The sequence below is a fragment of the Fusarium verticillioides genome, chromosome 9 (genome assembly GCF_000149555.1).
Source record: "Fusarium verticillioides 7600 chromosome 9, whole genome shotgun sequence".
NCBI lineage: Eukaryota > Fungi > Ascomycota > Sordariomycetes > Hypocreales > Nectriaceae > Fusarium > Fusarium verticillioides.
In genome coordinates this window covers 664,635-692,085 of record NC_031683.1, presented here as the reverse complement: position 1 = coordinate 692,085, position 27,451 = coordinate 664,635, and the positions used below count along the sequence as shown (strand labels likewise).

Below are 27,451 nucleotides of genomic sequence, written 5' to 3'. Positions count from 1 at the left end.
GCTGTGACAACTGCAGCTCTATAACACGATTAACACGGCTTTTTGGACTTGCACTAATATGATTACATAGCAAGGCTTGAAATACCAATTCACAGCGCAAAATACTAACTTTCGGCAGTTCCTCATCCTCAACCGGCGGGTTGGACTGGTGATACCGAAGGAAGTAGACTGCAGCGTCCTTTGCGACAAGAGGACTAAAGACAAGGTGAATTAGCAAAATGAAGTGCGAAACAGTATTTCAAGCTTACATCGGATAGCAGTTGCCGCCACGACCACATCGCACGTAACGGTTGTTTCCTGGCAGCCAAAGCATTTCCCGTCGCTTCTTTCCAGCTGTTGCGCTGTTTAGGCACTGAAAGCAAGGAGGAATATGTTCCTCAGCTTCGGGCTTATCCCTAGGTAAGTTGAAATTAGCAGTGTGAAATAGGAAAACAAAAGGCGGACTCACTTGGCATTGTCCTTGCCCTTCTTGGGCGTGGGCGTCCCTTTGTCCTTCTTGGACTTGGAAACACCGCCAGAATTCTTCTTTGGAGTCGAAGGGGGTTGAGCACCACCTGCCTTCTTATTGGCCTTGGTAACCCTGCATACAGTCATATCGGTAGCAGAACAGTTCCGTGGAGAAGGACAGGATATGATGCTTTTCATCAATAACATTTTCCGTTTTGCTCAGGCCAAGCTTTCAATGATGGATACACTCTCTCCCATGCTGGTCTATTCTCAGCGTCCTATGGATGATAAGGCTGAAGTAAGACCCGAAATTACTCTCCAGACCATCTACGATATCTTAGAAAAGTCGTCAGTGTGAAAAGACAGTGACTGTTTGCCTGACAGTTTTCTAGAGAGCTGGGCTGGGAAGTATAGACGGGAGGGCTGGGACGGTCCCATACAAGTTGTGACAGTGGTCCTAGTATTGACCCTGGGGTCACAGAGACTTCGACATCGTAAGCATAGCTGCATAGATAGATTATACGGGGCGAATGAGAGCATAGCGGTTCCCAGGAGGCGTCATTCTGAGGCCAGACTGTGAAATCCGCAAAGTAGAAATCGGTCTGGCTGGGTCATAGGCGTAGAAGAGCATAGTAAAGTATGCCTCAAGAAGAAGCAGCCGAGATCGTAAACGCGGCGTATCTCCGTCCTCTGGGAGGGGTATCCAGCATAACAAGCCAGAATAGGTCAGAGTGAAACCAACTTTATAACCACAAAGACAGGTAATCCTTTAGCTGTTAACTGTATCGGTGATAGAGGGGGCAATGGATAAGGGAAACCGAGTGACCAACTCCTGGTATACTGCTTCGTCTCCGCAACAGTAACAAAAGTAATACGTGAGACATCATAGTAGAGCCCCTGTGGGTTAGTCATGGTGATCGCGCATGGCAGAAATGGAAATTCACCGGACGAAGGCCAGGATGTTTGTCTCACTACTCGTAAGCAGTTCTATCTCGCCCGAGTATGACACAATGGACTTTAAATTTAGCTTTAGTAAACAATACAACTCTTTTCAAATTCAGAAGAAGAGATAACCTGTGAGCCCTGCCTTCAACGTTGTCTTGCCCCCTTACGATGCCCTTATTTTCCTGTTTTCTGCTGCCGGCTTTGTTCTTCTCTCCGACCTCGAACAAGTTCTGTCTGGTAGCCCCTCTCCTCTCTCTTGGTTCAGCCCCCTTGAGGCAAAACAAGGCAGCTATCCCAAACCATCTAGAGAGATTGCTACAAGACTATCACAATCTTTCATGAGCAAGATCAAGGGGCCGCCTAGTTCAAGCGCTTAAGGTTCATGATTCGCTCCAAAGATTTGCAGAATGCTGGTGGCACTTCTGACTCTGGAGTATCTTCTCGATCAAATAGGCCTTGAATTATTTATCCCAGGCGTTTTTGGGGTGTTGAACTACACTGGGATATGTAGAATTGGACACCTGGTTTTTGTTAGACTATCGATGTGGGGGAAGTTGTTACGCGTGCCTCTTGAATGTGAAGGGATTGGTGAGAGACCATGCAAACTTTTCCTAGACTACCCTTAAAAGTATTCACCAGGGCCGAGGCTCAGTTACGATCGATTTGTGTCTGAAATGGCGTCTAGTACATCTAGTTCGGTGCCACCAGTCGCTAATGCGATGCTCATCTCAAGTAATGCTACAGCAGGAACATCCATCCACAACTGACACTGGGTCCAATGCGGTACAGTTCTGGCTATTTGACAAAGTTAAGTTGAAGCTATGTACAAAGAAGGGCAATGCCGGTCTCCTCGAGTGCACTACACCCCCGTGGTCTTCTCAGCCTCTCGTTGCAGGTCGAATCCCCTGCGGGTTCCAAAACATATCGTTCCGATCATACGTTCTCTTGAGCTCCCTCAATCTTCCCAAGTTCAGTTCATAGTACTGCTCAACGGCATCCATGTTCTCCAGCTGTGTATCCAAGTAATTCGCATACATGCCCCAGTCTGAGTCATCCATAGTCTTGGTGATACTCTCTCTGAATCTCTTGAGCAGTGTGAAGCCGTTGTTGGCATACTTAGCATAGTTTCCGTGGTCAGAGAACTGGAACAGCAGAAGTTTGTCACGATGGGGGAATGCGCTGTTGGTGGAACCGGCGGTTGTGATAGCTGAGTTGGGACCGCCGAAGAGATCCATGAGGATGTACCATGTGTGCCGGGCGTCGCGGTCATTGATGTTGTCGAAGAGTGTTCTTACGAACGACTTGACTTGTGATCGGGTAAGGGCTTTAGTCATGAGACTTGTGCTGTAGAATGTGCTGTGCTAGGAGGTTGTGAGTGGTAAACGTGATGAGCTTGCGTGCGAATACTGACCTGGTCGTAGGGACGTCTCTGATCGAGAGTCTGGCCGTTCGCGTAGGCCTTCAATCCCTCAATCCAGCCTCCAGTGCTCGAAGCTGAAATTTGTGCTTTAATATCTCCCAGGAGAGGCTCAAGCGCGTTATTCAAAGCCGCCCTAGTACCGTAGTAAACACCCTGAATGGTCTGTCCTGATGGCCCGATGTAAATCTGCATATTCAACTGCTTCGGTGCGTTCACACCAAACTTCTGGAATGCAATCAGTCCCTCGACAGCTTGGTTCTCATTCCAGTCGAGTTCAATACTGAACGGCGTGACTGTATCAGGTACTTTGATCGTTTGGAAGTCGAGCTCAACAACGATTCCGTAAGAAGATCCCGCACCGCGGAGAGCCCACATGAGTTGGTTATCGCCGCCTTCACCATCTGCAGCGTATGTTCGTGTTCCATTGGCGAGAATCACGGTTGCGCCGATGAAAGTGTCCAGTGTGAGACCGTAGGTTCGTGAGGCGAAGCCATAGCCTCCATGAAGGGCATGACCTGCAATGCCAACACTATCTCTGTTAGTCTCGAGGCATACTTGATGAAGGATTGTTTCTTACCCTGGGCAGCTTCCGTGGGGAATAGCTCTCTGACCAAGCTTATGCAACTCCGAAGCAACATGTCCAAGCCGAGCACCAGCCTGGATGTTACAACTCATGTACTTGTTCAACGTAACCTGGTCCATGGAATCCATCACGATAACTAGGTGGCCATTCTCGCCTCCATAGCCGAAGGAACCATAGCTATGGCCGCCTCCTTTGGCGCTGACTCGTACCTGGTACTGATTATCGCACTTGACAGCATCTTGGACATGATCAACAGTGGTAGGAAGGGCAATTGCAGCCGGAGTGTAGGCCAGACGAAGATTGTAAGGTCTGACTTCTTGGGTCCATTGGGCTGAGTTGGGGCGGATGTAGGGAACTTTCTTGGAGGCGAGACAGTTGTTCAGAGCACTTGATGTGTTGGCTGGTGAAGTGGAAGCTGCAAGAGCAAGAGCTGCGTGGAGGCAGATGGGGAGGAAGGACACCATCATGGCGAGAAGATGAAGCTGATGAGCTCTGTCTTGGAGACATCTTCTATTGGGAAATTGAAGGTCTTATAAGCTTGGTTTGACCGTTGTTGCGAACACGAAATGTCTCATTCTCGGCCGTTTTGCCTGGTCTGAGCATATTGAGGCTGCTTCTTTACGAGGTGGAAACGGAAGTGATCCATGCATAACGGGATGCGATTGCAAGGAGTTGTTCAAGAGCTGAACTCAGCTCTGCGCCGGGGTTGAGTATGTTTCAAGTACACGTTTCCCCAATGGCTCGAAAGGGTATTCGAAGCCTCACCACTGCAGTATTCAGATCGGGACCCAGCATCGCCATGGAACATATTCCAACCATCACTCCAGAGCATACAAGTAAACTTCACCGTCGACGACATACTCTGCCAACTCTAGACCTGATCACACTGTGATAGCATATCTCAAGCTCTCTGCTTTCGTAAAATAAAATAAAAAACGCGCATCGCGATGTTCCGACCGTCCCCTGAGGCCCTCCAATAGAGTGGCACCATTCCCAATTTCGTGTAGCACAACCACGCATGTCAGCAATTGTACCACCAACACCTCCCGTCTTCTTTCCCGAGACAACTCAGACCACGTTCTCTCCCAACTTTTCACTTTATGGCATCCAGAAGACGGCAGAGAATAAGTCCAGGTCTAATTTCAAGGGATACTCCTATCAACAAAGCAGGCTCTCCTATGAGTGTATCATAACCCTCAATGCAAGAGTCTTGAGCTTCTGGTATCCCGAGAGCACTGATAGTTCTGATCGCCGTGTTGTCTAGGCTCGTTGCACGCATGTATACCCTGCTCGAGTCCATCTGCACCCCGTTTTCGTGGTTAAAATAACTTACCAGTTTCTCCGATCTGATTAGCTGAGCGAGCAGACAGTAGTGTTACACAGCTTTCTTACGCGAGGATCTCATGTCAGGGATCGCTGCCCAATGTAGAGTCTCCTACCAACACGAAAGGGGGAGAGCTCCAAGAGATGTGCAGATGAAGTAATAGAAAGCGTGAGCCATGAGCTATTGTTATATCAACATCCCCAGCATCTCGAAACGAGACTCGAGCAGTGTGCTTCCACAAGGCTCTGTATGTCTCAACACACACACTACCGATCGTTCCCACGTTCCCCCGGGCCTTTCTAAGTGAACCTTTTCTCCATCTGTCAGACAGCATCAAGTCTTTCTCGCACCACATTTCAATCCGCAAATAAGGCTCGAACAACTCTCCAAGTCCCTTTGTTCAACACAGCACCACGACTGTCCCTCCATGAATAAGCTATGCTGATCTCTGATAGAGTGGATGCTATGGAAGTCGTGCCAGAAGGCAGTGCTGTCGTGGTGCCTATTGCTCAATTCGTATAATGTCTTCGGCGATGAGTATTGCTGTCACCTGTCCGCGCGTCAATCGTATCTTATACTCTACGATGAAGGTGAATAATGGACTCTTCCCTTTCACCACTGCGTTCAAGTGGCTTTTGATTGATGGCAAAGCAGCGACAAACTCGAGTTGGGACTCAGTGACAGAAGAGGGACTGGTCAGTCAGCTTTTTGGAATTGAGAAGTTTGTGTGTACTCTGCTTCACGAATCCACAGCTCTATCCAATAGAGGATTGTAATGTCTCTGTCCATAATACAAAGTGGTTCAGCCTCCAATCTCAGAAACACAGTTAGAGTAGCATCACCCTCACGAGTATGAGCATCACGACAGCACCACTCCAAAGCCAATTCACATCACAACACTCTTATCCCAATCATATTCTCCCCTCTATATCCCCTCCCTCCTCACAACCTCCCCACACGCCAATGTCAACACCGTAACACAGCATCACATTGACACATCCCCACAACCACCAAGTGAAACACTTCCCCAGAACTCACAATTCAATTACACGCGCAACTTCTCTGTAGACCACGCGTGCTGCAGTGAATCACTGCCAGTTGTTCAAATGAATCAGCGCACGCTACGGTATGTGAATTGTTCCTCCACCAACACAATAGAGAGAGGCGATGGCAGTGAATCATTGTCTCTCCAACAAATCTCAGCTATATAAGACCTCTCTTCTCCTCTCCTGACTTTCCCTTCTCCCTCATCATCAACAATTTCCACTCCTTCAAGCAAGCCAACTCAAAGCCTTCAAGCACATTACATTCCCTCAACACACATCACACTCTCTCTGCACCACAAGCTCAAAACACTCTTTTCTTCAAGATGTTCTTCAAGCTCTTCCTTCACGCTCTTCCCCTCGTCCTCGCAGCTCCGGCTGTCAAGCGCACCGAGGGCGACATTACCTTCTACACCCCCGGCCAGGGCGCCTGCGCTGGAACCCACGGCGTCGACGACATGGTCGCCGCTGTCGGTGCCAACCTCTACGACACTCAGGATGTCTGTGGCAAGGCCATCACCCTCCAGGGCGATGCCGGTACCGTGACCCTCACTGTCGTCGAGTAAGTTTCTCCCGCCTCTCTCCTCCATCACCAACACTGCTAACATTTCTGGTACAGCCGCTGCGAGGCCTGCAAGGACACCGACCTTGACGTCTCCCCCGCTGCCTTTGAGCAGGCCATCGGACCCCAGGACATTGGACGCGGCAAGGGAACTTGGACTTTCGTTTAAGCACCAACACTCTTTTCACGAGACCACGACGACTGAACGACTTTCTCTTCTTGTATACTGGTTTTACAACGGCCGAACATAAGGGAGGCATTTTGACGGAGGCACGAATGATGAACTGCTAGTATCAGCAAAGCGAAACAGAACGAACTCTACAGTTCAGTTAAACTCACTCTTTGCTCCTCATAAAATGTGACATGCGCCGCCTTCATTGAATGTGTGAATTGATTCTGTCAATCTATGCTAAACTCGCTTTGATGCTCCCAAGCCATCATGATTTAGCTAATGCCGAGATACGCCCCTGATCCATTGCCTGAGCCACCCAATCCATCCGCCCAAGAAAACAAACCGCAGTGCCCATGATACGAATAAGAAAATCCAACGCCTAGTTGTGTTGTGCCTGTGATACATCATGCCAGCACTCAGCTGTGGTGCGTGTGAGCATTCTGACGCCCCGCTAAGAAATCCAGTGTATGCAAATTGTATGCCGTGATAAATCCAAATCTCCTAGCCTTGTTTATTTTTAAGACCGAACCACCTTCTCTTGCCTCCCGCTCTGGGGCTGTCTACTTGCTCTGAAGTGTCCCTGTCCATCCTTGGTGTACCTGGGGTCCCTGGCTCCTGGCTCAGGATGGAGTCATCGCCCACGTCGACCGAGGTATGTCGACCGTGGCGAGAGCTTCGCATGATTGGTGGTGGCGTCGCACTGTCGCGATCTTCGTCTGCAACGCCTGTTCGGCTGATCCAAGGTGGAAGTCCTGATGCGCCATTAACGCTTGAGGAGAGTCCATTGCTTGGTGGTTCAGTAGGTCCAGTCTCCGTTGGAGTCGGGGACGGTGCAGTAGTTGACGATCGGCGGAAGAACTTTGCGAACTTGTTCTGAGCTGGCTGGCCTGAAATAGGTGGATAATGGTTCTTTTTCTGTTCCCCAGCAGGCGGTCCTTGGGCCTGCATTTCCGCTCTCATCTGGATGTCGTCGCTGTTTCTCCTCTGGTGTCCCTTCTTACGGCCCGACTTAGAGGCTTTCGGATTGGTAGGTGGACGACTGGGGTTAGAGATCTTGAGCTGTGCTACTGTCTGAGCATTGAGACTCGATCGTCTGTTGGGAGGTGGTGGAGGCAGTGAGGCCGAGAAGAGTTCCTGCTGGACGGGGAACAGATTTCTAATCATTTCAGAGTCTGTGCCTATGCTTGCACCCCCAGCGCCGTACATAGCTTCCATCGACCAGCCACCCTTAGTCGCGCTCGAAGGAAAGCTGAACAGATCAGGCGAGGTTCGTCCACCGTTCTTGTTAGGCTTGGCGCTTTCGCGCATCCAGATATCGAGGCTCGAATCGAGGGAATCCACGTCTGATTCGTCGGGGTCGCTATCCCAATCATTTCCACGTCGGTTCGATATGGTAGTTTCGTCAGCGGACCGGGGACGCTGGATAGACCTTCCCCGGTTCTCGGCGTAAGCTCTGTTGTTCAGGTCGATGATATGAGCCGAAGCCTTGACTGCACGCATCGGTTCCTGTAGCTGAACGCCCGAGTGCATTCCCATACTTCCTTCATTATCAGACGTCTCTGAAAGAGCACCGTGGCTTCGTTGCATTGTGGGATGCTTGGACAATGTGTCACTGGAATTCTGGAACCGTCGCAAGGTAGACGTAGAAATGGTGTCTGGCGTTGGTGGCAGATTTTGGTCATGTAGCCTGACACCACCAGGAGCATCCGTGATGACTCTTCGAAGCGACTCACGCTTCTCCTCCTTGGTACGTCGGTGGTTGACGGGTATAGCAGAACGACCAGTAAACACATCGGCTCCATCCCTATCCCGACCTTGAGGTCGTTCTTCCACCTTCTTCGAAGTGTAGCTTCGCTCACTCTTTCGCGCAGGAGAGTTGTATTCGATTACATTATTGATCGAATCAAACTGCGCTTGATGAGTCGACAGAGAGTTCGATCGAGTTGATCTGTTGGGTGAAGCATGCGAGTTGACAAATGCCGTCTTCGGCCTGTGTATAGTACTGGCCTTAGCTGGGAGACTATCAGCACCATCAAGAGCAAGGGGCTCGTCCACATCTTGTATGCCGCTGCTATCATGCTCTTTGGATCCATACACGCTAACAAAAGAGCTCTCGCTCAAAACGCTCAGGCTTGGGCTGCCCAGGGCCGTGTTACGGCCATTATCAGCTTCATTAGAGCCTTCAGGGACTTGCGCAAGACTGAGAATACTACCCCTGGTGCCAAGATAGACGTTTCGTAGATTCTCAGTTGTCTCGCTGTGGTCGGAGAGGAAACTCGGCATGCGATTGATCGCCTTGCCACTTCCCATTTGCTTCATCATATCCAGCGATTGAGCAGCGGGTCTGGGATCTTCGTAACATGGGTCGAATGTTGGTGCGGCGTATTGGCCTTCGGCTTCGAGCTGCTCGATGATGGAACGTTCTTTGGTATATTGCTCAAGTCTGGCTTCAAGAGTCACAATCATAGCAACAGCCTCCTCAATTGCCTTATCGCGCTTCTCCAGCTCTTGTGAAAGGTGGTCGTTCATCTCTTCAGCTCGTGACTTTTCCACCTCGAGGGATTCGACCTTGTCTTCCAATGCCTTCTGTCGTTCCCGGCGGTGGTACAGTTCTAGTTTGAGGTCAAAGTTCTTCTTGTGAAGTGATGATATGACCTGCTTCATGTTAGCCAGCTCCAACAGTATGCCATGTTCAATATCCTACCTGTTCCATATCCTTTACCCCCCGTCCATTCTTTTTGTTGGATTCACTTCCAGCGGCAGAATTAGGTCGATGTCCATCAGCCTCCATATTCTTAATGGGAGAACCAAGGCTCCGACTAAACTCGCCGGAAGAGTTAACATCAGTGCTGCGCGACCAAGTCGTCGATCGGTCGCTCTCGGCCATGCGCGACTGCTGAAGCTTCTCTTGAAGGAATGATGATATGACGGTTTGCCGTGTTGACTCGCTACTAGCCTCTCGAGTCAAGCGCGGCGTCCGTGTGGTGGTTCGGGGAATGGTACTGGATGGTCTTTGACAAGTCGCATGGTACAGTCGGTGTGAGTGTTGCGATTGAGAGAGATTGGGGGATCCAGGAGCTTGTGACGAAGACAAAGCGCTATGGGCGGTATGCATTGTAGCTCTGGTATTGGTTGTGCTTGTAGAAGATCGAGAAGCGGTTCTTCCATAAGAAGACCGCGAAGGAGGTCGCTCCATCGTGGGATGATGTGAGAGTATTAGGTATCAAGGCGGATTGGGTATCGAATTCGTAGGGAGCGTAAACAAACGCAGAGGAACAGCCCAGCTTGAACCTCAAAGGGCAAGCTCAGTTTCGCAAACAGATATCAGATGTACAAAGGGTGATCGGACACAGTTCGAGAGGTCTATGGCATATCGAATTGATCGCGTGTCTTGGGTTTAGATCACGATAAGCAAGCTTGATTCACTTCATCGCGGACTATGCCCAACAGCTTTCGGGTATTGTCGCAGGAAGCGAATTAGATGCGTAAGATGCTGATTTAACAATGATTGGCGTAGCTTGTCTTGCGTTTGTGGTCGGTCGGTTGCAGATGGCCTATAGAGCACGTTCAGGCTCTGCTTTCAATGCCTTTCCAACAAAGACAATTGTCGCAGAGGAGCATGTACAATCTCGGTTCGTTTACGTCAGGAGGGTATGGCAACCAAAGACGATAGAGAGCGTCTTAGGTGACGTGCTGTTGGACAAACAGGTTCAAGGTCGATGATCAGAGAGTAAGGATGTGTAGAGGGAGAAAATGGCAATCGTTGGGCTCGTGGAGATTCGGATTTCCCGTGGTCTTGGTGGGGAGTAAGGGACAGGAGGTTGTCGATGCAAGGGGGAAAGGTACGTCGGGTACGTAATGCGTAAGGGTCAAAGATAACGCACGGAGTAGACGTCGAACCAATCTCGCGATTTCTAGGTTCACAAGCAAGGGCGAAAGAAAAAGGACCAGGCGTGGATGTTGCGAAGCTCACAAAGAGGAACAAACAGGAGAGGAAAATTGGTTTGTGTAAGGGAATGTCTGAGAATGGTCTTATTTGGCAACCCTCCAAGTCAACTTTTTTGCTTCTGTCCGCTCAGCCAAATCGATTCATTCATTCCAGGCAATGGCACAGTGGATACCACCCGCTGAGAGAGTTAGTTAGGTTGGGCCTAAGGGTACCCCCGCATTAGCGCCATAGCAAAAAGTCAGGCACCAGAATTAGCGTGTTAGTGCCGGGACGCCTTGGGATGCTAGGGTGGTATTGCGAGCTAGCCCTTGACATAAAACGCTAGATTCACTTCTGCCGAGTTGGGTTACAGTGGCAGTGAAAGTGAAAGAGGGCGCGTCTTAATTTACAGATGAATCCTTGGACGTGTTTTTTACACGTCGACGTGTGGTGCAAGACACACAACGCGATGGTCAGGGACCGGCTGAAGAGTGGGGGACAGGATCAGTCTGAAATGCTTACGAGCCCGCCTTGTTTTTAATCGACATTGCATTCTTGAGAGCGTAAACCAATCTAAAGCCCGATTCTGGCCTGTGCTGTTTATTTACAGGATGGTTACCAGAGCAAACATGACATCTAATCTCGACTTTCATCTCTCTCTCATGCCATTGAATCAATCAATCGTCTTTGTTAACCTTGAATGACAGTCAATGTCAGATTCTCTCTCTCAATCTTATTCACAACCAACCACTTCAGAACTCTCACACCACTAACAACCTCTCCATCCCCACCCGTCACCTCCAGCACTTCCTCTCTCACCAATCATAAACAGTTCCACCGGCCTGGGGAGCATGGACCCCCGGGTCCCGGCGGGCGGGCCGTGCTCCGAGCAGGGGGGAAAACTCACCCATGTCGTCACTTTTCTTCTTCTTCTCTCTCCAGGCGCTTCCTTCGTCTACTGTGATTGTGACTGAGAATTCATGTGACCAATTGCTTTGCTTCTGTGAGAGGACGTTTTTCCCTAAACGATCAAGGTTATCGGATGTGGCTTGATAAGAGAGAACAAACATGCAGCAGGGAGCAAACGGTTCACTCATTATTGATTAATCCCTCCAATGTGTTTGTTTCATGTTGTCCTAGACATCAGCCATTGAACCAGCATCTACTGAACCCCCTCAAGGGTTATTCCTCTTACCCGCATCAACTATCACTCACAAGAACTATATCACCTAATTGTTAAGATCCATCTCGTATTAGCTCTTGCGAGAACCCACCAGAGGAGAAATCGTACACCATGAAACAAGCCGTCTTGAAGCCGTCTTCAATCCGTATGCATCGGCCCGCTTAGAATGTTTGCTAGCTTCAGGCTTCAATAAAAAACTAAGAAAACACCGGACCTTGGTGTAGCATGTCAAAATAAACTTAGCAAAGGGTATCCTAAGTCTATCCTAAACTTATGCCAAGTTACCTGAGTCTTTTTGTCACTTAGGATCAAGGCCCTAAGTTTTCTTTCCTCCCCTCCCTACCTAGACTCTGTTCTGTCCCGTCGCGACCCAAGCTTGCCCCCTCCAAACTCAAAGTTGTGGAATTGACGGAATTAGTTCAGGATCTAGACAACATTTCTTGCTCCGATTGCCGCAGGCCGTCTCACTCAAGCCATTCCCGCTGTTGCCGTGAGACTTGAGACGCTCAGACCTTCAGAGTATCAACCGCATTCAACAGACAGAAGAAACTCTTGGAACTCGAGAGTTCTAAGCCGTGGTCTTCTCGTTTATATCTGCGCCAAGTGGAACCCTGGCTTCAACGGCTGAGGTCTGCATACCGCCTGTTGGCTGGCCGCAACTCAATCGTACAATCTTGAGCAGCGAGTGGTGCAATCAAGAGCAAACATTTTCCAAGCGGTCTATCGCGGCTAACGTATTCCTGGTCTGTACCTTGCATCAGATCTAGACCGCAAACTACACCCAAGATGTTCAGCCATGAACTAAATAACTGGCCATCCATAGGCTACTCTTTGTTCAACGGCATGGCGCCAGACTTACGAGACTGCGGCATTCCATATCCCTTGCCACGCAATTGTGTGTCCAGCTGACTGCAAACACCCGTCCGCAAGCATCATCGTCACCATGACAATTCTTTTGACTTCATAGAAGTGGGATCTGCCTATACTGCACCCCGGCAACTTGCCGTGTCTTATGGGAAGTTGGACGGATTTATGCGTGATCATGTGCTTGCCACCTCTGGTCATGATCATATTGTACCCAATATCAATGCGCAAAAAATAATGATGAGCAGAGATGCCTCTGATCACTTTGTCTAAGACTACCGAGACATTGTCCCACGCCCCTCGTTTATCTCAAACACGGTAGTTCACTCTTGGGGGCTAGCGGGGGATCATCACACTTATCACAATCACTCAAAGGACTTGACGTAGACATTCGGGTCCTTTGTCACGGAGGGCACAGGGCGCATAGAAAATTGAGGGTGTGAAGAGAATCGGATGTGATAAATTCTCAATCACAGCATAGCGATCTAGCCACTCAAAATCGATGGGCACGAATGCGCTTGGCAAGGTCGTACTTTATGACGGTATGCTTCGATGTAGAAAGCTCTCAGATCAACCTGGCGCACCATCACTTACCCAAGTACGCTTTCCCGGTTATCTCAACGAATTTGAGCGAGGAGAGCATAGAGACCCTCAAGATAGAAGAGTCTCTTTCAAGAGTCGTCTGGAAGCCGTGTTTGTAATCGAGGAGCATGCCAGAGCAAAGTATTCCTCCATGAAGACGAGGTTTTTTGGCCTGGCATACGCCAACGAGGGGAATTTCCTTCTTCAATCGGTCTATGACCGTGGGCCGAGATGATACCGAGTCAGTTCTGGTTACTGGCTAATTGAAGTTGAAATGGACGTTAAGGAAGTGCGTAAAGTTGCAGATGGTTAACGATCTGTCTCTGGCATAGAACATACCATAAAGGCAATACATGGTGATCACGTTCCTTCGAATAGGCAGCTTTTTCTTTTAGAGTAGATTTCGGATTCTCCATCAAGGCAAAAACGCGTAGTGAATCCGAAGAGAGAAGATATCGGGTCAACACAGTCACCACAGCAAACCCAAAATCGGTCACTCAACCAGCTTTAGATGTTTCGACAAGTTATTGCAACGTGCCATTGGCTACAGTGGAGTCCCAGACCAGAACACCTCTGTCTTGGTTAGATTTATCTGGTACGATTTAGGGTAGTCTCTTTCTCATCTCTAGACAAGATGTCTTCTTCATTCAATTCACAATCTTGTCAGCAGCTACCCCGAAATAGCAATGTGTGTCTTCAGCACAATCATGTATGTTGTCACAATAGATTACAAGCCCTTCAAGCACCTTAATCACATCATTGCCACGTTCACGTGACATATACAAGTAGCATTCAAAGGGTTGACCAAACATCCCTAAATCGAAGGCATCGACTGGCTAGCAGGTACATCACATAACATGGAACTCCAGTCAGAAATGGATAAAGCAAAGCTTGTAACGCTTATAGATTCTCGAGATAACAAATCATCTCCCAAAACGCCGTGTATCCTTCTAAACATCATCTTACAATTCATCCTTCTTCTTGAAGAACTCCTCCTGACTCCCCTCCTCCTCCCCTTCGGCCTTCTTCTTCTCAGCCTTGGCCTTATCCAGCGCTTCTTTCTCCTTCTTCAGCTTGGCCTTGTTCTTAGCAAGCTCGTCCTCATCTGCATCGATGTACCCCCTCAACTCCTTCTCACCACCAGGAAGCTCAACGAGCTCGAGTTTCCACCCGTATTTTCCTGCGAGCTTCTTCATGCGCTCTGTCATGTCCTTCACTGTGGAAGGCTTGAGGTCGAGGCGTTCTAGTTCTTCGGTGCTGAGGAGCTTTACTTCGGCGCCGTCTTCTTTACTCTTACCAGAGGCGACGACTTCGATAAAGCGCTCGCCGTCGGTGTCGGTGTTGGAGAAGTAGCTTCGTGGAGGAGAGAGCTTGGCGGGTGGTTTGCCTGCCTCGTCGGCGCCGGAGAGGACATTGCGGGCACCTACGATGACGCCGCCGATGTTAACGGGCTCTTTTGCTGCATCTTGTGGCTTGGCCTCTTCGGGTTTGGCCTCTTCACCCTCCTGCTTCAGGGGCTCCTGTGCCGCCTCAGCTTCCTTCACAGGAATCGCCTGGTCCAGTAAAGGAGTCTGGTCATTCTCACCGACGATGAGCTTGCACGAAATGGGGTTCGCTCTAGTCTCCTCAGGAGGCAAGAAAGCAACGTCGTTGCAGAGACGCGGTGTGTTGACCACCATGAGATAAGCACAGATCGTGACCTCCTTGATCCATCCAATCCTGTCAGTCTTCATGCCTGGTACACAATGATACTGAACCTCGATTGTCCGTTCCCTACCGGTCAAATCGCAGATCGTTCCACCTTCTAGCCTCTGTACCAGATATCGTTGATCTCCCTTGACCTGCAGCTCCGCCGGCGGTGGGTTCTCGATGCCGTTCAACTTTGCCTGATGCGCAGCGTTGGCGGGAATCGCGGGGACTTTACCAAGCGTAAAGTCCATGGTGTTGGGGTCGCGCTTGGGAGGCTGGCCATTTGGTATAGACGGGAGGGCGTGGAACTGGACGATCTCCTTGTTGTTGCAGAAACTATAGCTCCACCATCCCGACATAAAGTATAGACAAGAATCTTCAAGTTGTGAGAGAAGTTCCCATCCGCTTGCTGTCGCGCGAGTAAGCTCGCGTGCTTCCTCGGCCTTGGCTAGCTCGTTTGCTGTCTTGTTCTCGGGTTCGGGGGGTTGTATAATAGGGATAGAGCAGAGGTATTCGTGGGGAGGTAGTTTCATAAGTTCGTATGTATGCGACGGGCCATTTTGGTCCTGGTTGTCGCCTTCATTGTCGCGCTCGTCAGCTTCCCGAGCTTGATCAAGTGTTGATTGCGCAAAGTCGGCAGAATAAGTAGGATGTTGGCTATCGAGCAGCGAATGTGCATCTTGTTCGGAAATGTATTGACTATCAAAAACTACTTCGAACTGCAAAACGTTCAGCTTCAATACAAGGTAGTCGACGAGGGGCAGCTTACCTGAGGGTACGTCAACAAGTCCTCGTGGATGCTGAAGCCCGGTGATCGAGCTCCAACAAGCTGGACAGTCGCCAGCAAGAATAAATTGAAGCGGCGCATTATGCCGTAATTTTCCGGCGATAGCTCACATAGAGCTCAAAAAGTGCCAGCGCAGAAAATGAAGCGTCAGAGCAGCAACAGCAATGCCGCTCTACTGGTTGCCAAGCGTTAGTGGGAGAGGTGTCATGATGAGCGGAGCTGTGGAGTTTACCTTAGCCCACGTCTGTCATGACTAAGCCGATATTTTACCGGTATCAGATAAAGGTGAGAGAGACCACGGACGGGGAGGATCCAGTTGTTCTCCGACAAGTTTCTTCCAGATACGGTGAAGCAGGGACATTGTCACGGTCTGAAAACTCCGGAACTCAGGAGACGAAGAGGGGCCGAGTATCGGTGACGCCGCGAGAATGAGTTCAGTCACCAGTGCTTGTCTGTGTTTTGGAACTATTATTAATATCTCCGTTGATGACAATTACATCACGGCTCATTTCTCTTCGTCTCCTGAGAATTACGTTACAAATTACTGACCATGTTAATGAGACAGCGAGATGATGGAGGTTCAATTTCCAATATGTGCAGAAGCACAAGCATAGACATAAGTCGAGCTTCATTGTTACGTTACAGCAACTTCTAGAGCTTCATCAGACTCTGTTGATGAGGTCCGAGGTCGAAGCAGCAGAGTTTAGTCTAGCTACAGACTAAGAATTACTCGAATTATAATCTAACCTTATCCAAGATACAATCTTGAGCCTTGCGACTTCACCAGGATGGCATCGCAATGCCCATCAATGATCAACACCACAGACTCATCAACACGTGCCTCTCCTGGGAACATCCTCGCTTCGGAGCAGAACCGGCGTTCATGAGAAACTCCCGTGACTTGAACACGTGTCGAGTGGAAATTATTTGCTCCAGGGCCTGCTAGCTCAAACGGTGGGAATCTAGGTACTCAAGGGTCTTGCTTCTCCACGAGATTCACGAGATTCATCTCTCGATCTGTGAGTTGTCGGACCGCTAGAGCACCACTTTGACAGCGAATACCCAGCGAGGAGAAATTGCCGCTCCTCATATTTAGTCTCTTCTGACGTAGATTTTCACTGTGGGATATGCTCTAAATGTTCATCATGGCATGATATTGAGCTTTGGTCTGTTGAAGATCCCAGTTTTATGTCTCGCTTGAGTGCCGAGTTGAGTTGGCTCGCAAACTGACGACTACCGGCAGGAGTTTGCGTAGTAGTATGGAGAACGGTTCGTGTCGCAATGCATCAGCCCTAGTATACACTTGTTTAGTCTGTTTAGTCGGACTTACTCATGCGCCTAGGGACGGGTTTGATGTTGAATGAATGCCTCAAGCATGGGAACTCCTGGCTATAATGCCATTGGCCTAGTATTTCGGGTTAGTATCAACGCTTTGGCATCAAGTACGCGCAATATGCGGGCTATGAATTTGTATGTGAGGATACAGGGTAGTTGAAACAAAAGATCCAACGCCAGTCGGGATTTGAGTCCGGTACAATCACAATGTACATATGTGGAATCGGGAATGAAATTCTTATCACACGCTATTGAACTCTCTATAACCGTTAGACCGGGGAAATTGAGTTTAGCATGGTCATTAACCAGGTTCCGTGCTGCTACGTATTAGCGAAGTGCCTGCAATGGCAATTGAAGTTGTTGTTATCTATTCCGTATCTAAACTGCATTTTCAGCCTCTTCATCTCGCACATTGACGCGAATAACGTGAGATTGCACGTGCACAGTGCCAACGCATCAAATGAGTCTGAGATGGGGACATTGTTTTGCACGTGCGCCTTTGCTCGCACGGTCATGAAGCTATCAATGGAACGTTTCCATCAATGATCTACGAAATTTCAAGTTGAGACGGGGGTCGAGCCTTGCATGATCAACGCAAGGAAAGCAAACGAGCAAAGACATCTTAGTTAGCGGATGCCTGAAGGTTCTGAAGTTATCTCGGAGAAAATGCTACGAAGGTTGAGACTACTCTGTATGGCATGGAGCTATTGAGGCCGGAAGACCGTTCCGTGCCGATACAAATTTGGTGATGGGTTGCAGATTATGTATAGCACGGGAACTTATGGACGAGCATCAATTGCTATGGTTCCCTTTTTGTCTCTGTTAGAGCACGGCAGCATGTAGATAGCGCCAAGGTGTTGAGGTTCGAGTCAGTGGAATCAGCATGCCTGCCTGCCTGCATGACACACAATGCTCGGGCGATTTCCCAGCCAAACGGAGACAGCAGCTAACTTTGTCAGATGCTGGGTAATGAAGATCATTAGGTCTAGAATGCGGTGATGTTAGCATCCGAAGAAGATCATCATCATCGCTGGAGCAAGGACACCTGGTATGTTGCATTGAGGTTATTTCGTAGTCAGAGTCTCAGACGCAAAACCGTACCAAACCCAAAGAGATGGTGTCCTTGATCTGGTCTGGTCACACACTGCGTGAAAAAGAAGGATGGATTATCTCTAACCCGTCCGGTGCGGTCCAAGTCTAACGTTGATGGATGGATGGCGCCGTCCGTCCGCCTCACTCTATGCGACCGCGGGAGCCAATCGAGATGGGTAGTGGATGTGCCTGACCACGCTCGACAGCCAATCGATGAGTGCCCCGTCTCAGCGATTGATTGCCTCGTTTTGCGTAGAGTGGTGGGTTGCGAAAGGAGATGGAGTGGTGGGCTTATTCCTGCAGGGATTGGATTCTACCCGTTGGAGAATGAAACCAAGCCCGTTTGGAACATGGCTGGTGATGGCATCCTTTTTGTGAGAGCTCAGTTGTAGAAACGATGAAAATAAATCATATCAGGAATATCGTCGTCACGATTGAAACAACCCCTGAGGATCTGGAGAAATCGATAACATTTTCCATCTTCAACCCCATGTTTTTGTCAGATCAAGGGTTCTTTTTTATTTATTTTCTCAGCTGAGATCTTTATTAACACGTACGTCGGCGGCATTATTGTTCCTGGTGGAAACGCCCAGTTTGAGAAGCAGGGAAAGATTGGTGATCAGCGTATGTCCCGCCGCTGCAAGCCGGCTGTTGGAATTAGCTTCTGCGCAATACCGTAGAAATCGAGATGATGATCTCGCCTACGAGATAATCTCATTAATCTCCCGTCTGTGTGTTTCTCATTGCTGAAAATAGCTACTTCATTTCATGGGCATCACGTTTCGTGTAATGTTCATCAAACTTACGTTACCTCCCTCGTCGGGAATATCTTCAAACGAGCTAAAACAGAACGAACAAGAACCAACACTGACACTGACACTGGCTGACAAACTTTGATTCCATCCGTGTCCGTGTCCTCCCTCTCCGGGAACTGACAGCAGAAGCGTGCAGCCGGTCAGAGAATCTAGCGGGTTAGCGCATGACATGTTTTTTTTTTTCTTTCACACCGCGCTTGTTATGTGCTGTGCTGTAACTTTGAGTGAATGACTGCAAAGATAGACGAATTGAATTGCCTGGTTTGGAATTCGTTTGCGCTTCTCGTGTCGGATCAGACCCGCCCTCCCCATGGTGCCCGCTCGGTATGAACGTTGTCGTTTTCTGGAGGATGCGCCATGACATCTCAGTAGGCACTTTGGTCATGTCTTTGCTTTTTCCTACCCAAGATTCGTAGTGCGTACCCCGGAGCCAGCCAGGATTGAAGCTATGCCGTCATGGCGTTGAAGCTTCAAGTTAGGGTCTTGTACCACGTTGCTTCTTCTTTTCTCCTTTCTCATGAGTTTTGAGCTCTTCTTCTTTGTTTTCTCATTGTCATGATGATGCTGTGCCGCTAATTACGTAGACTTGTTTGGGAGGCGGCCGTCGGGAACTGAAGATATGCGGCTTGCCGTCTGTCTGACTGTAGGTGGGAAAGTCCTAGATTATTGGAATTAAGCACAGACAGACAGATCCAAGTGCCGTATGTAAATGCCCGAGTAAACAACGTAGATATCTATACAGCCCACCACTTTGATGCAGCTGAGCCGCTTGCTTGCGATAAAAGATGCCTCGTTTCAACGCATCTCGTGGACGGCATAGCATGCATGGCATGGCATAGATGAGTTGTACGCGCAACCAGAAACGCCGCTGTAGTGGTCGCAGCAAGCCAGACCTGGGCAGAGAGGTTCTGAGCCGCCAATCGCAGCGACTCTAACAACGTTCACATCCACCGGGCGTGTCAGCGACAGGGATCATCGAGTCGACTTGGCTTCTTTTGACTCTCTTCTTTTTTTGGCATGAGACGCTACGCCGGGGGTTGTTTTATTAGCTTCATCCATGGTGCCATGGTCCCAAGGAGATCCGATGGGCGGATGGGGGGAGCTTCTTCAGCGGCCACCGAGCATTCCGTTAGTGGTCTGCAGTTGACTGTTGGTGACTGGACAGTGGGGGCCAACGCTGTAAAGGAGATGCCCACGCGCTGGAGCTGGAGCTGGAGGTGTCAGTGAGTGAGCTGGCGTAGGTAGGTAGGTTGGCTAGGTTTAGGTGTCGTCACGCGTGCCTTTGTGCCTTCCACCATTCCCTTCTGATACTGGCTTGGTCCACTTCGTATCCCGTCTCATCCCATTTTCATGTTTGTTTCAATCCATCTCAACAACAACAACGGCATTGGATCTGCTGAAGAACCATCATCATCATCATCATCATCTACACAAGCTTCTTTTCTGCAACAAGTCTTATCTAATCTGAATTGTGTTGATATTTGATATTGTCTCTTTCATCCTCTCATCTCGATATCTGTCTGTCTGATCAGCCCACTCGGGCACAATCACATATGTACTTGATAGAGTTCCAGGTCTGCCTAACACAACCATATCTTCTTGGTTGATTGATTGACTGATTGATTCGATTGTCTGTTGAAACACACCACCAAAGACGCACGCTACATCATCATCATCACACACCCATGCATGCCGCTTGCTGTATGTATGCACTCACTGGAGTGACTGCACTGCATTTTCAGCCAGAGCCAGGCCAAGCCTAATTAGACCGCCCACCCACAGAGCAGAGACCACCTACAGCGACATTTCTTCCTTAACCTTACACACACCGCAGCGCAACACCCTTGAATATCCTTCCAAGATCCCTGCCATGATCCCTGTCGGGTCTGAGTGGGGATTGGAAGCCTCATCCTGAACGACTGGCCGCCTCTTCTCTCGATCCTGGCTCACTATTAATCCTCCATCCCATCCGCATCTCATTCACCTTCTTTTCTTCGTCTCGTCGTCTGTCCTCGACTACTCGCTACTATCCCACTTTTTTAATCTTTCGCCTGTGGCAAGCCGTTTTGTCTTGTCCTCCCTCAACCATTCAATAAGATCGCCTCGCTCCGGTTCTGTTCTCCAGCATCTAGAACCCGCCCGCCTTACTTACACCAAAACATCTCATCGTATCAAGGCTATACTATCTCCGAATATCTCGCCTCGCCTCGCAAGAAACAAAGAAAAAGAAAAAACACTATCGCAACATCTACTGTTCACCTCAAAAGAATGAATTTAGAAAACGCCAATACTGTTCAGGAGCTACAACGTCAGCTAGAAGCCGCCAAGGCGCGGAATTCACAGCTCGAGCAGTTTGTGCAAAGTCAGTTCAGAGGAGATCCTACAGTCTTAAATCAAGTCGCACAAAATTTGTCTCTGGCTCAGCCCGGTTTCCAGATCCCTAGCCATGGCCTCTCAAGTGCACGAAGTAGTGGTCTCTCTCGTAGCAAGTCTACAATCACATACCCCACCCAAGTAAAGTCTGCCATCACGGTAATACATCCTAAGCCCTGTGCCATCTCCATTCAATCTTTCTGATAATCTCGATAGGAACGACATAATGGCCTTCAGGCTCATAAGCGTGAGAGGAGAGCTTTCTCTCAACAGTCTGGCTCCGCTCTCCCCATGAGCCGCAGTGTTTCAAATCGTTCTGAATCCCACATGCCTTTCTCACAGACCGGCAACAGGATAGCTCCATTGAGCGCTTCCACGGATCGATTCAACTCTCCTCAAAATGAATCACCCAATCTGCCTCTCGAGGGTGTTTCGGATCGACTGCCCAGCGTCCAGGAGAACCAGCCTCTGCTCAACATCGGCATGGACCCCGACGAGTTCTTGAAACAGTGGCCGGAGACAGCTCAAGTCCCTCAAAACTTCGACACATCATACTCTGGACTGCCATATAACATGGTGCCCGACAACTCATTCAGCAACCTCTCGTCAAATATCCCGTCCAGTTATCCCATGTCTTCCGCTTGCCCGTCAATGATCTCTGGTCCCTCAGCTGCTGAAGCTGCTAGCCCTTTGACCCGCCAAAATAGCTCTTTCGACAGCTATGGCGTCGGTATGGAGCGCCTAGAATCCTCGCAGTCCCAGGCCGATGCCCTCTTTGCTCCCGATCTGTCTCCCAGCTCTGTCAACATGTACCCCACTGGCAAGCAGTTCAACTCTGAGCAAGACCTCTTCGGTCTCGGTGCCAACCTTTCCGCTGTCAACATGCAGTACACCGACTCCAACGGAAACACCTTCATTACATCGCCAGAGTCCACCGATATGGAGCGATCTTGTTCCAACACCAGCATGTCTAGTGTTCGATCTAATGCTTCCAACCTCGAGCGACGCGCTAAGGAAGCCCGTGAGCGTGTTCTTCACTCAGGCAAGACCATCCAACTCGCCCCGAAGCCCAAGGAGGAGGTAGCAAAGGCTGAAGCTGTTGCCGTTGCCAACAAGGAGACCAAGCTTCCCGTCAACAAGAGCAACTATCAGCGGCCTAAGCATCCCAAGGTCTACTGCACCCAGTGCACTGAGCATCCTGATGGCTTCCGAGGCGACCATGAGCTTCGCCGACACGTCAACGCCAAGCATGAGGGCACTGTCAAGAAGTTTGTCTGCCGTGACCCTGCTACTGTCGGCATCGAGAGCAATGTCAAAGCCGTCAACCCATTGTCCAAGTGCAAGGCATGCGTCTCTGGCAAGGAGTACGGTGCTTACTACAACGCCGCTGCTCATCTTCGACGCACCCACTTCAAGCCCAAGACCCCCCGTGGCAAGAAGGGTGCTAACGGTGATGAGAAGCGAGGTGGCAAGGGCGGTGGTGACTGGCCTCCCATGAATGATCTCAAGGCTTGGTTCGTTGAGAAGAAGGTCAAAGTTGATCTGAATGACTCTCCCATGCCTGAGCAGGACGATGTCGATGAGATGGCCGACGATAACATGGACGGTTCTGGCATGCCTCCTCAGATGGACATGTTCCAGGGCATTGGTAGCAGCATGGCACCCTTCAACATGGAGACTGGCTACGATCTTGCTGTCGATGGCGCTGCTGATCCTGCCATGATGGCTAGTGTCAATGGCGAACTTGGCATTCCCGCTCCCATTTCATCTGCCTCTGGTAACTTTGGTTACTCCCCCTTCAACGGGTCTCCCATCGGCCTTGCTGACAATTATGCCTTCTCCGAGCATGCCACTTCAGCCTACGGCTCCAATCTCTCATCTACCAACACCATCACCCCTGCCAACTTTCAGGACATGTCTCACATGAGTATGGCTGACAATGCTCTCTGGGCAGCTTGAATCTTCGGAGCATGAGCAACGATGATGAAGGTTGACTTCTAGCATCGCTGTTGTCCCTGCTCCACCGGTTGACGTGCTCTACCGATATCGATCTCAATCTCGAGTCGTCTCTCAGCACCTCGCGCCACAAGGGATGAGGATTGCATAAAGAAGAAAACCTAAAAAAAACAAAAAAAATCCACGCGTCCGAGCCCGGGTCCAAGATGAGTCGATACGATAATGGCTCATCAGACTGTTATCACCACTCGGTGTGCCGTTCTGGTGAACACGCACAAATATTTTTATAGCAAGGATCTTGCTAAGTTTCGACTTGCCTTCTCACACATAATGATTTTCAGGAGAATCCACTTTATGATTGCTGCTGTTTCTTATTTCTTTCAACTCTTGTTACTCTTTTCTTCAACTTCACTTTTTCTTTACCGTCACGGCGTTGATATTTACAACCTTTTCTCTGGTTTATTTTCAGCGAGTCCCTTGGCAGACTAAACTGGTGGATACGTTTCAAACTTGGCTGTGTCCCTAGATGGGCGGCCAAACGAGGTTCGACCGCTTGAGCGGTGCGACACCTATACGTTTATTCTCGACGCGATCGAAAGTGCTTCGTCGCGTGGCTACGATATATACTGGACCGGGTACGGTAATTGGTGGGAGACTTTCCCAGGAGAGGAAAAAGAGGAGTCGGTTGCATTTTTTATTATTTACAATTTTCTATCCTGTACATGACAATGACAAAGGATGAGTGAGCTTCCGAGCATGGCGTTTTCGTCGGGAATTGCTAGCGCTCTGCGTTGCGTTCTTGGGTACTTAGAAGGGTTGGGAAATGGTGTTCAGGGAGATATATCTAGCTATTATTGGGGTTTTTGCAGTATCTGAAGGGCATGCTGGGAAATGCCGGGCTTGTCGTTCCGTTCGGTTGGAACATTACTGAGCGGTTGGATGGGATTAGTACCGTTTGCCTACGGATAGGAGAACCTCGGCTGGCTTCAAGGCGTAGGAGTCGGAGTCAGTAATAGACCGTGCTGGAAATGCACGCTTTTATCCCTGAATATTCTCTCTCAGTTGTGAAGCTTCTTGTAAGCTGACTGAAGATAATGGTTCATGTCTTTGCATTTTGTGTTCGTAGACGCGTAGTGCCTCACGGCAACTCATGGGTATCTTAAAATCCTCCAACTCATGTCTTCTTAACTTTATCAGTCCACTCCTTCGCCCCCTTAACACCCTCATGTCCCCTCCTAAACAACCCCCTCTCCCACTCCTCCAAGCCCCTCAAAAACTCCTCCCCATTGCCCCCCACCGCCTCATCAGCCTTCCTCGCGTGCAGCCCAACCTCACCCGCCCTCACGACAAACGTCTTTCTCAAAACCTCCGCTATCTCCTTCTCATCGAACAACTCTAGCATTTTGACGCCGACACCGTAGAAGTGAGGACTTTGGTCGCGGAGGGGAACGGCGCGCGGGTCTGCTTTCAGAGCGGCGAGGACGGTTGTTGAGAGGCATGGGGGGAGGTTGAGGGTCAGGGGAGCGGAGGAGTTGGGTGTTGAGGCGAGGGCGAGCATTTCGGCGAGCCAGAGGGGGAGGGTTAGAGGGGTTTGGGCTTTGAGGCCGTGGGGGGAGTTGTCGAGATGGCCGAGGTCACGAACGTCGATTTCGAAGTGGCAGGGGACTTTCTGCAGGTTTTTAGCTTTGATTCATGATAATGGGGGGTTACAGTGAAATAGAGGTTACCTCTGCATCCGTGAGGATGGAGTCAATGTCGTAGTACGACATCTTTACTGTGTTATATCTTTTGGTGATGCTTGAGGGAGACGCGTAGAGTGGATTTGACGATAATTACATCGACGCGCCGATGACATAATCGTCAACTAGACTACCCTGCACCAGAACGAACAGCATCTTGATCAAGATCAAATAAGCAACAGCTTCTGATCCATTGGTCGAGAATAGAAAATGTGACAATTGATTCCATACTTAGCCGACGTTGCATGCATGGGCCGCCAATACTCACGAGGTCCTCTTTTGCGTCATTCGCATCTCAGAGTTCGGTAGTCCGAGATCGGCGATCTCGGAGAAATGGGGAATTGACATTGGGAATACTCGGGATATTGCTTTCAAGAAGAATGGAATCATATTTTGGTTATTAATGTTGTGTCGCTGTTCGGTGTTTGGACAAGACCGAGCTGAGTAACCTAAAGTTCATGATTGATGGTGATGCAAGTTGAGCTACACCAGCTTCATCAATAAAGAGATTCAAGTGATTAGAGCGTAGGAATATGAAAACATGATGATGGTCAGTCAGATCATGTCCATCAGATCGAAAGGGAAATATCCAGAAGCATACAGACTGTAACACAAACATCTTCCATCTTCCATCTTCCATTGCTTTACGTGTAAAGCCACAGCACTAGCCACTCAAGCCAAGCCTCAGATCAAGTCAAGCTCTCCCAAATATGACGACAGATTGATCCAAGCTCCCCCGATTCCCATTCGGCAGACCCGACATTGCCGTCCCGATCAGCTCTTTAACCAACCCCGACCCCTCCCTCCGCTCGACTCGACTCGACTCTCCTCGACTTTTTTTGACATCATCGTCAATTGCATTTATCACAAGCTTGCCTATAATACTGTGAGTTCCATTCCGTTGACAACCGCCCATTCATTATCAGCATACTGTAGTCAAACAAACTCTTGCACCTTAATCTTGTTCATTTCTCGTTTCAAACTCAATTAATTGGTCCCTTGCTAATATCAACAGCTTCAAAATGGCTTCCGCTCTCCTCCGTTCACTCCCGCCCTCCGCGCCGGCCTGCGCGCCCGCTCAACCCCTCTCGCCACCATGGCCACAACCAGCTTCGTGCGCAACAAGGCTACCCTCCCCGATCTTCCCTGTACAACCCCCCCCCCCCCCCACTCCCACAATCTTCGAGCTTCATAGCTAACAAAGCCCAGACGACTATGGCGCTCTTGAGCCTTACATCTCCGGCCAGATCATGGAGCTTCACCACTCCAAGCACCACCAGACCTATGTCACCGGCTTCAACAACGCTACCGACGCCCTCGCTGAAGCCCAGCACAAGAACGACGCCAAGGCCGCTGCTGCTCAAGCTCCTCTGATCAACTTCCACGGTGGTGGCCATGTTAACCACTCTCTCTTCTGGGAGAACCTTGCTCCCAATGGCAAGGGCGGTGGTGGTGAGCCTGAGGGCAAGCTTCTGACTGCTATCAACGAGGACTTTGGCTCCTTCGACTCCTTCAAGAAGCAGACCAACGCTACTCTCGCTGGCATCCAGGGCTCCGGCTGGGCCTGGCTCGTCAAGGACAAGAACTCTGGCACTCTGTCCATTGTCACCCGACCCAACCAGGACCCCGTCACTGGCACTCTTGAGCCTCTTCTCGGTATTGACGCTTGGGAGCACGCTTACTACCTCCAGTACCAGAACCGCAAGGCTGAGTACTTCAGCGCCATTTGGGAGGTCATTAACTGGGGCACTGTTTCCAAGCGATTCGAGAAATAAATATGTTCGTGTTAGCTAAGTACAAAGCCCAAAAGTGTTGAAGGGGGAAAATAGCGATAACGTGTACGCAACCAAGGTCGGCGTTTCGTGACCATGCGTCGCCTGTTTGTTTGTCAAGATACCGAGTGTATAGTACCTTGAGGTTTAATAAGAGAACTTGAAAAGAGTCGATACGTGCAGTCTCCAGAAGGCAAGAAATGAGACGGATGTTCTTGGTGATGATGCCTCAGGTGAAGTTAGTATATCTGAGGCCGAATTTCAGGCTGGTTTCAACAATTTTATTGAATATCGGAAGCTTCCCGGCTCCCTGCTGAGCCTTCAACCAGGGCTTACAATATCTGATGCCCCATCCATGATTCCATCGTCACATCCCATAGGGATTCGCCAAACCAGGAGTTGTGGCTCTTTCCGATAGCCCCGATCAATCAGCCCGCACATCTTCAAAACATAAAACTTCATCATTTGCTGGAAAATACACCGAGGCCTTCCGATTTCGCTCACGTATTGCGTCTACTTGACGTCAGTCAGAGCCAAAACATTGCCTCAGCTTGCCAAACAAAAAACAGCCGTGTCACAGGCCCTCAAGATCAGGGCTGCTGACATCTCGCAATTCCCTGGTAGGCAGCCAACTCAGCCGGGAACGCCTCTTCAAAGATCTCAGCTGCGTAGCTGTACCAGTCACTGTTCGCCTCGGAAGTTCTGGCCTCGAAGAACCGTGCGTACTCCCACCAAACTGGATACTGTCCTGCGCAGTCCCAACCAAGGATCCAGCTGATGAGGTTGTTGGAGAAACAATGTTCTTGGGGCACAAGGCCCCATGGGTGAGCACCGAAGGAT

At 49.6% G+C, this 27,451-nt stretch overlaps 11 protein-coding genes across 14 annotated transcripts in view; 4 read left to right on the top strand and 7 right to left on the bottom strand.

Annotated features, from left to right (window-relative positions):
• Positions 1–29: 29 nt before the first annotated feature.
• Positions 30–594, bottom strand: FVEG_11199 (hypothetical protein; the record flags this gene model as incomplete). The annotated part of the gene is made up of 4 exons (XM_018900376.1): positions 30–53; positions 110–194; positions 249–395; positions 449–594. The coding sequence occupies 4 exons, from the start codon at positions 592–594 to the stop codon at positions 30–32; spliced, it is 402 nt and encodes a 133-aa protein (XP_018758645.1).
• Positions 595–2,270: 1,676 nt separating this feature from the next.
• On the bottom strand, positions 2,271–3,862 carry FVEG_11198 (hypothetical protein; the record flags this gene model as incomplete). The annotated part of the gene is made up of 3 exons (XM_018900375.1): positions 2,271–2,753; positions 2,804–3,341; positions 3,390–3,862. 3 exons carry the CDS (start codon positions 3,860–3,862, stop codon positions 2,271–2,273), a joined length of 1,494 nt encoding a protein of 497 aa, XP_018758644.1.
• Positions 3,863–5,807: 1,945 nt separating this feature from the next.
• FVEG_11196 (hypothetical protein) lies at positions 5,808–10,502 on the bottom strand. Of its 2 annotated transcripts, XM_018900373.1 has the most exons (3): positions 9,201–10,500; positions 6,664–9,151; positions 5,808–6,608 (listed from the first exon to the last, which is right to left on the bottom strand). In XM_018900373.1, the coding sequence occupies exons 1-2, from the start codon at positions 9,690–9,692 to the stop codon at positions 6,998–7,000; spliced, it is 2,646 nt and encodes an 881-aa protein (XP_018758642.1). In that variant the 5' UTR covers positions 9,693–10,500; the 3' UTR covers positions 5,808–6,608; positions 6,664–6,997. The 2 variants fall into 2 exon arrangements, with proteins under 2 accessions (XP_018758642.1, XP_018758641.1); XM_018900372.1 differs by having other exon boundaries at positions 5,808–9,151; positions 9,201–10,502.
• Positions 6,089–6,493, top strand: FVEG_11197 (hypothetical protein; the record flags this gene model as incomplete). Its single annotated transcript, XM_018900374.1, has 2 exons — positions 6,089–6,324; positions 6,382–6,493. The coding sequence occupies 2 exons, from the start codon at positions 6,089–6,091 to the stop codon at positions 6,491–6,493; spliced, it is 348 nt and encodes a 115-aa protein (XP_018758643.1).
• A 2,150-nt stretch (positions 10,503–12,652) lies between the features above and the next one.
• On the top strand, positions 12,653–13,435 carry FVEG_16980 (hypothetical protein). The gene has a single exon (XM_018906217.1). It carries the CDS (start codon positions 12,974–12,976, stop codon positions 13,286–13,288), a length of 315 nt encoding a protein of 104 aa, XP_018758640.1. The 5' UTR covers positions 12,653–12,973; the 3' UTR covers positions 13,289–13,435.
• A 403-nt stretch (positions 13,436–13,838) lies between these two features.
• Positions 13,839–15,718, bottom strand: FVEG_11195 (protein OS-9). Its single transcript, XM_018900371.1, has 2 exons — positions 15,512–15,718; positions 13,839–15,461 (listed from the first exon to the last, which is right to left on the bottom strand). Exons 1-2 carry the CDS (start codon positions 15,608–15,610, stop codon positions 14,016–14,018), a joined length of 1,545 nt encoding a protein of 514 aa, XP_018758639.1. The 5' UTR covers positions 15,611–15,718; the 3' UTR covers positions 13,839–14,015.
• Positions 15,719–20,141: 4,423 nt separating this feature from the next.
• On the top strand, positions 20,142–24,160 carry FVEG_11194 (hypothetical protein). 2 transcript variants are annotated; one of them, XM_018900370.1, is made up of 3 exons: positions 20,405–20,472; positions 20,554–21,303; positions 21,361–24,156. In XM_018900370.1, the coding sequence occupies exons 2-3, from the start codon at positions 21,040–21,042 to the stop codon at positions 23,101–23,103; spliced, it is 2,007 nt and encodes a 668-aa protein (XP_018758638.1). In that variant the 5' UTR covers positions 20,405–20,472; positions 20,554–21,039; the 3' UTR covers positions 23,104–24,156. The 2 variants fall into 2 exon arrangements, with proteins under 2 accessions (XP_018758637.1, XP_018758638.1); XM_018900369.1 differs by having other exon boundaries at positions 20,142–21,303; positions 21,361–24,160.
• On the bottom strand, positions 24,143–25,470 carry FVEG_11193 (DNA replication complex GINS protein PSF3). 2 transcript variants are annotated; one of them, XM_018900367.1, is made up of 2 exons: positions 24,828–25,470; positions 24,143–24,769 (listed from the first exon to the last, which is right to left on the bottom strand). In XM_018900367.1, the coding sequence occupies exons 1-2, from the start codon at positions 24,867–24,869 to the stop codon at positions 24,275–24,277; spliced, it is 537 nt and encodes a 178-aa protein (XP_018758635.1). In that variant the 5' UTR covers positions 24,870–25,470; the 3' UTR covers positions 24,143–24,274. The 2 variants fall into 2 exon arrangements, with proteins under 2 accessions (XP_018758635.1, XP_018758636.1); XM_018900368.1 differs by having other exon boundaries at positions 24,143–24,765.
• Positions 25,471–25,566: 96 nt separating this feature from the next.
• FVEG_11192 (Fe-Mn family superoxide dismutase) lies at positions 25,567–27,451 on the top strand. The gene is made up of 3 exons (XM_018900366.1): positions 25,567–25,725; positions 25,855–25,987; positions 26,049–27,451. Exons 2-3 carry the CDS (start codon positions 25,936–25,938, stop codon positions 26,612–26,614), a joined length of 618 nt encoding a protein of 205 aa, XP_018758633.1. The 5' UTR covers positions 25,567–25,725; positions 25,855–25,935; the 3' UTR covers positions 26,615–27,451.
• FVEG_11191 (hypothetical protein) lies at positions 26,933–27,076 on the bottom strand (the record flags this gene model as incomplete). Its single annotated transcript, XM_018900365.1, has 1 exon — positions 26,933–27,076. The coding sequence occupies one exon, from the start codon at positions 27,074–27,076 to the stop codon at positions 26,933–26,935; it is 144 nt and encodes a 47-aa protein (XP_018758634.1).
• The window catches only part of FVEG_11190 (hypothetical protein), a gene marked incomplete at its 3' end in the record, with an annotated part of 1,736 nt that continues 1,486 nt past the window's right edge, over positions 27,202–27,451 (bottom strand). Inside the window, exon 3 of the mRNA XM_018900364.1 lies at positions 27,202–27,347. Within this exon, the coding sequence (XP_018758632.1) occupies positions 27,202–27,347 (146 nt within the window). The remainder of the gene's footprint in view (positions 27,348–27,451) is intronic.

Excerpts from the sequence above, each read along its gene's own strand:
- FVEG_16980 (XM_018906217.1), top strand. The coding sequence starts at position 12,974 with ATGGGCACGAATGCGCTTGGCAAGGTCGTACTTTATGACGGTATGCTT.
- FVEG_11195 (XM_018900371.1), bottom strand. The coding sequence starts at position 15,610 with ATGCGCCGCTTCAATTTATTCTTGCTGGCGACTGTCCAGCTTGTTGGA. Across the intron at positions 15,462-15,511 it reads ACTTGTTGACGTACCCTCAG|TTCGAAGTAGTTTTTGATAG; the intron begins GTAAGCTGCCCC and ends AACGTTTTGCAG.
- FVEG_11194 (XM_018900369.1), top strand. The coding sequence starts at position 21,040 with ATGAATTTAGAAAACGCCAATACTGTTCAGGAGCTACAACGTCAGCTA. Across the intron at positions 21,304-21,360 it reads AAGTAAAGTCTGCCATCACG|GAACGACATAATGGCCTTCA; the intron begins GTAATACATCCT and ends TAATCTCGATAG.
- FVEG_11192 (XM_018900366.1), top strand. The coding sequence starts at position 25,936 with ATGGCCACAACCAGCTTCGTGCGCAACAAGGCTACCCTCCCCGATCTT. Across the intron at positions 25,988-26,048 it reads TACCCTCCCCGATCTTCCCT|ACGACTATGGCGCTCTTGAG; the intron begins GTACAACCCCCC and ends AACAAAGCCCAG.
- FVEG_11196 (XM_018900372.1), bottom strand. The coding sequence starts at position 9,692 with ATGGAGCGACCTCCTTCGCGGTCTTCTTATGGAAGAACCGCTTCTCGA. Across the intron at positions 9,152-9,200 it reads GGGTAAAGGATATGGAACAG|GTCATATCATCACTTCACAA; the intron begins GTAGGATATTGA and ends AACATGAAGCAG.
- FVEG_11193 (XM_018900367.1), bottom strand. The coding sequence starts at position 24,869 with ATGTCGTACTACGACATTGACTCCATCCTCACGGATGCAGAG. Across the intron at positions 24,770-24,827 it reads CCATCCTCACGGATGCAGAG|AAAGTCCCCTGCCACTTCGA; the intron begins GTAACCTCTATT and ends AAAAACCTGCAG.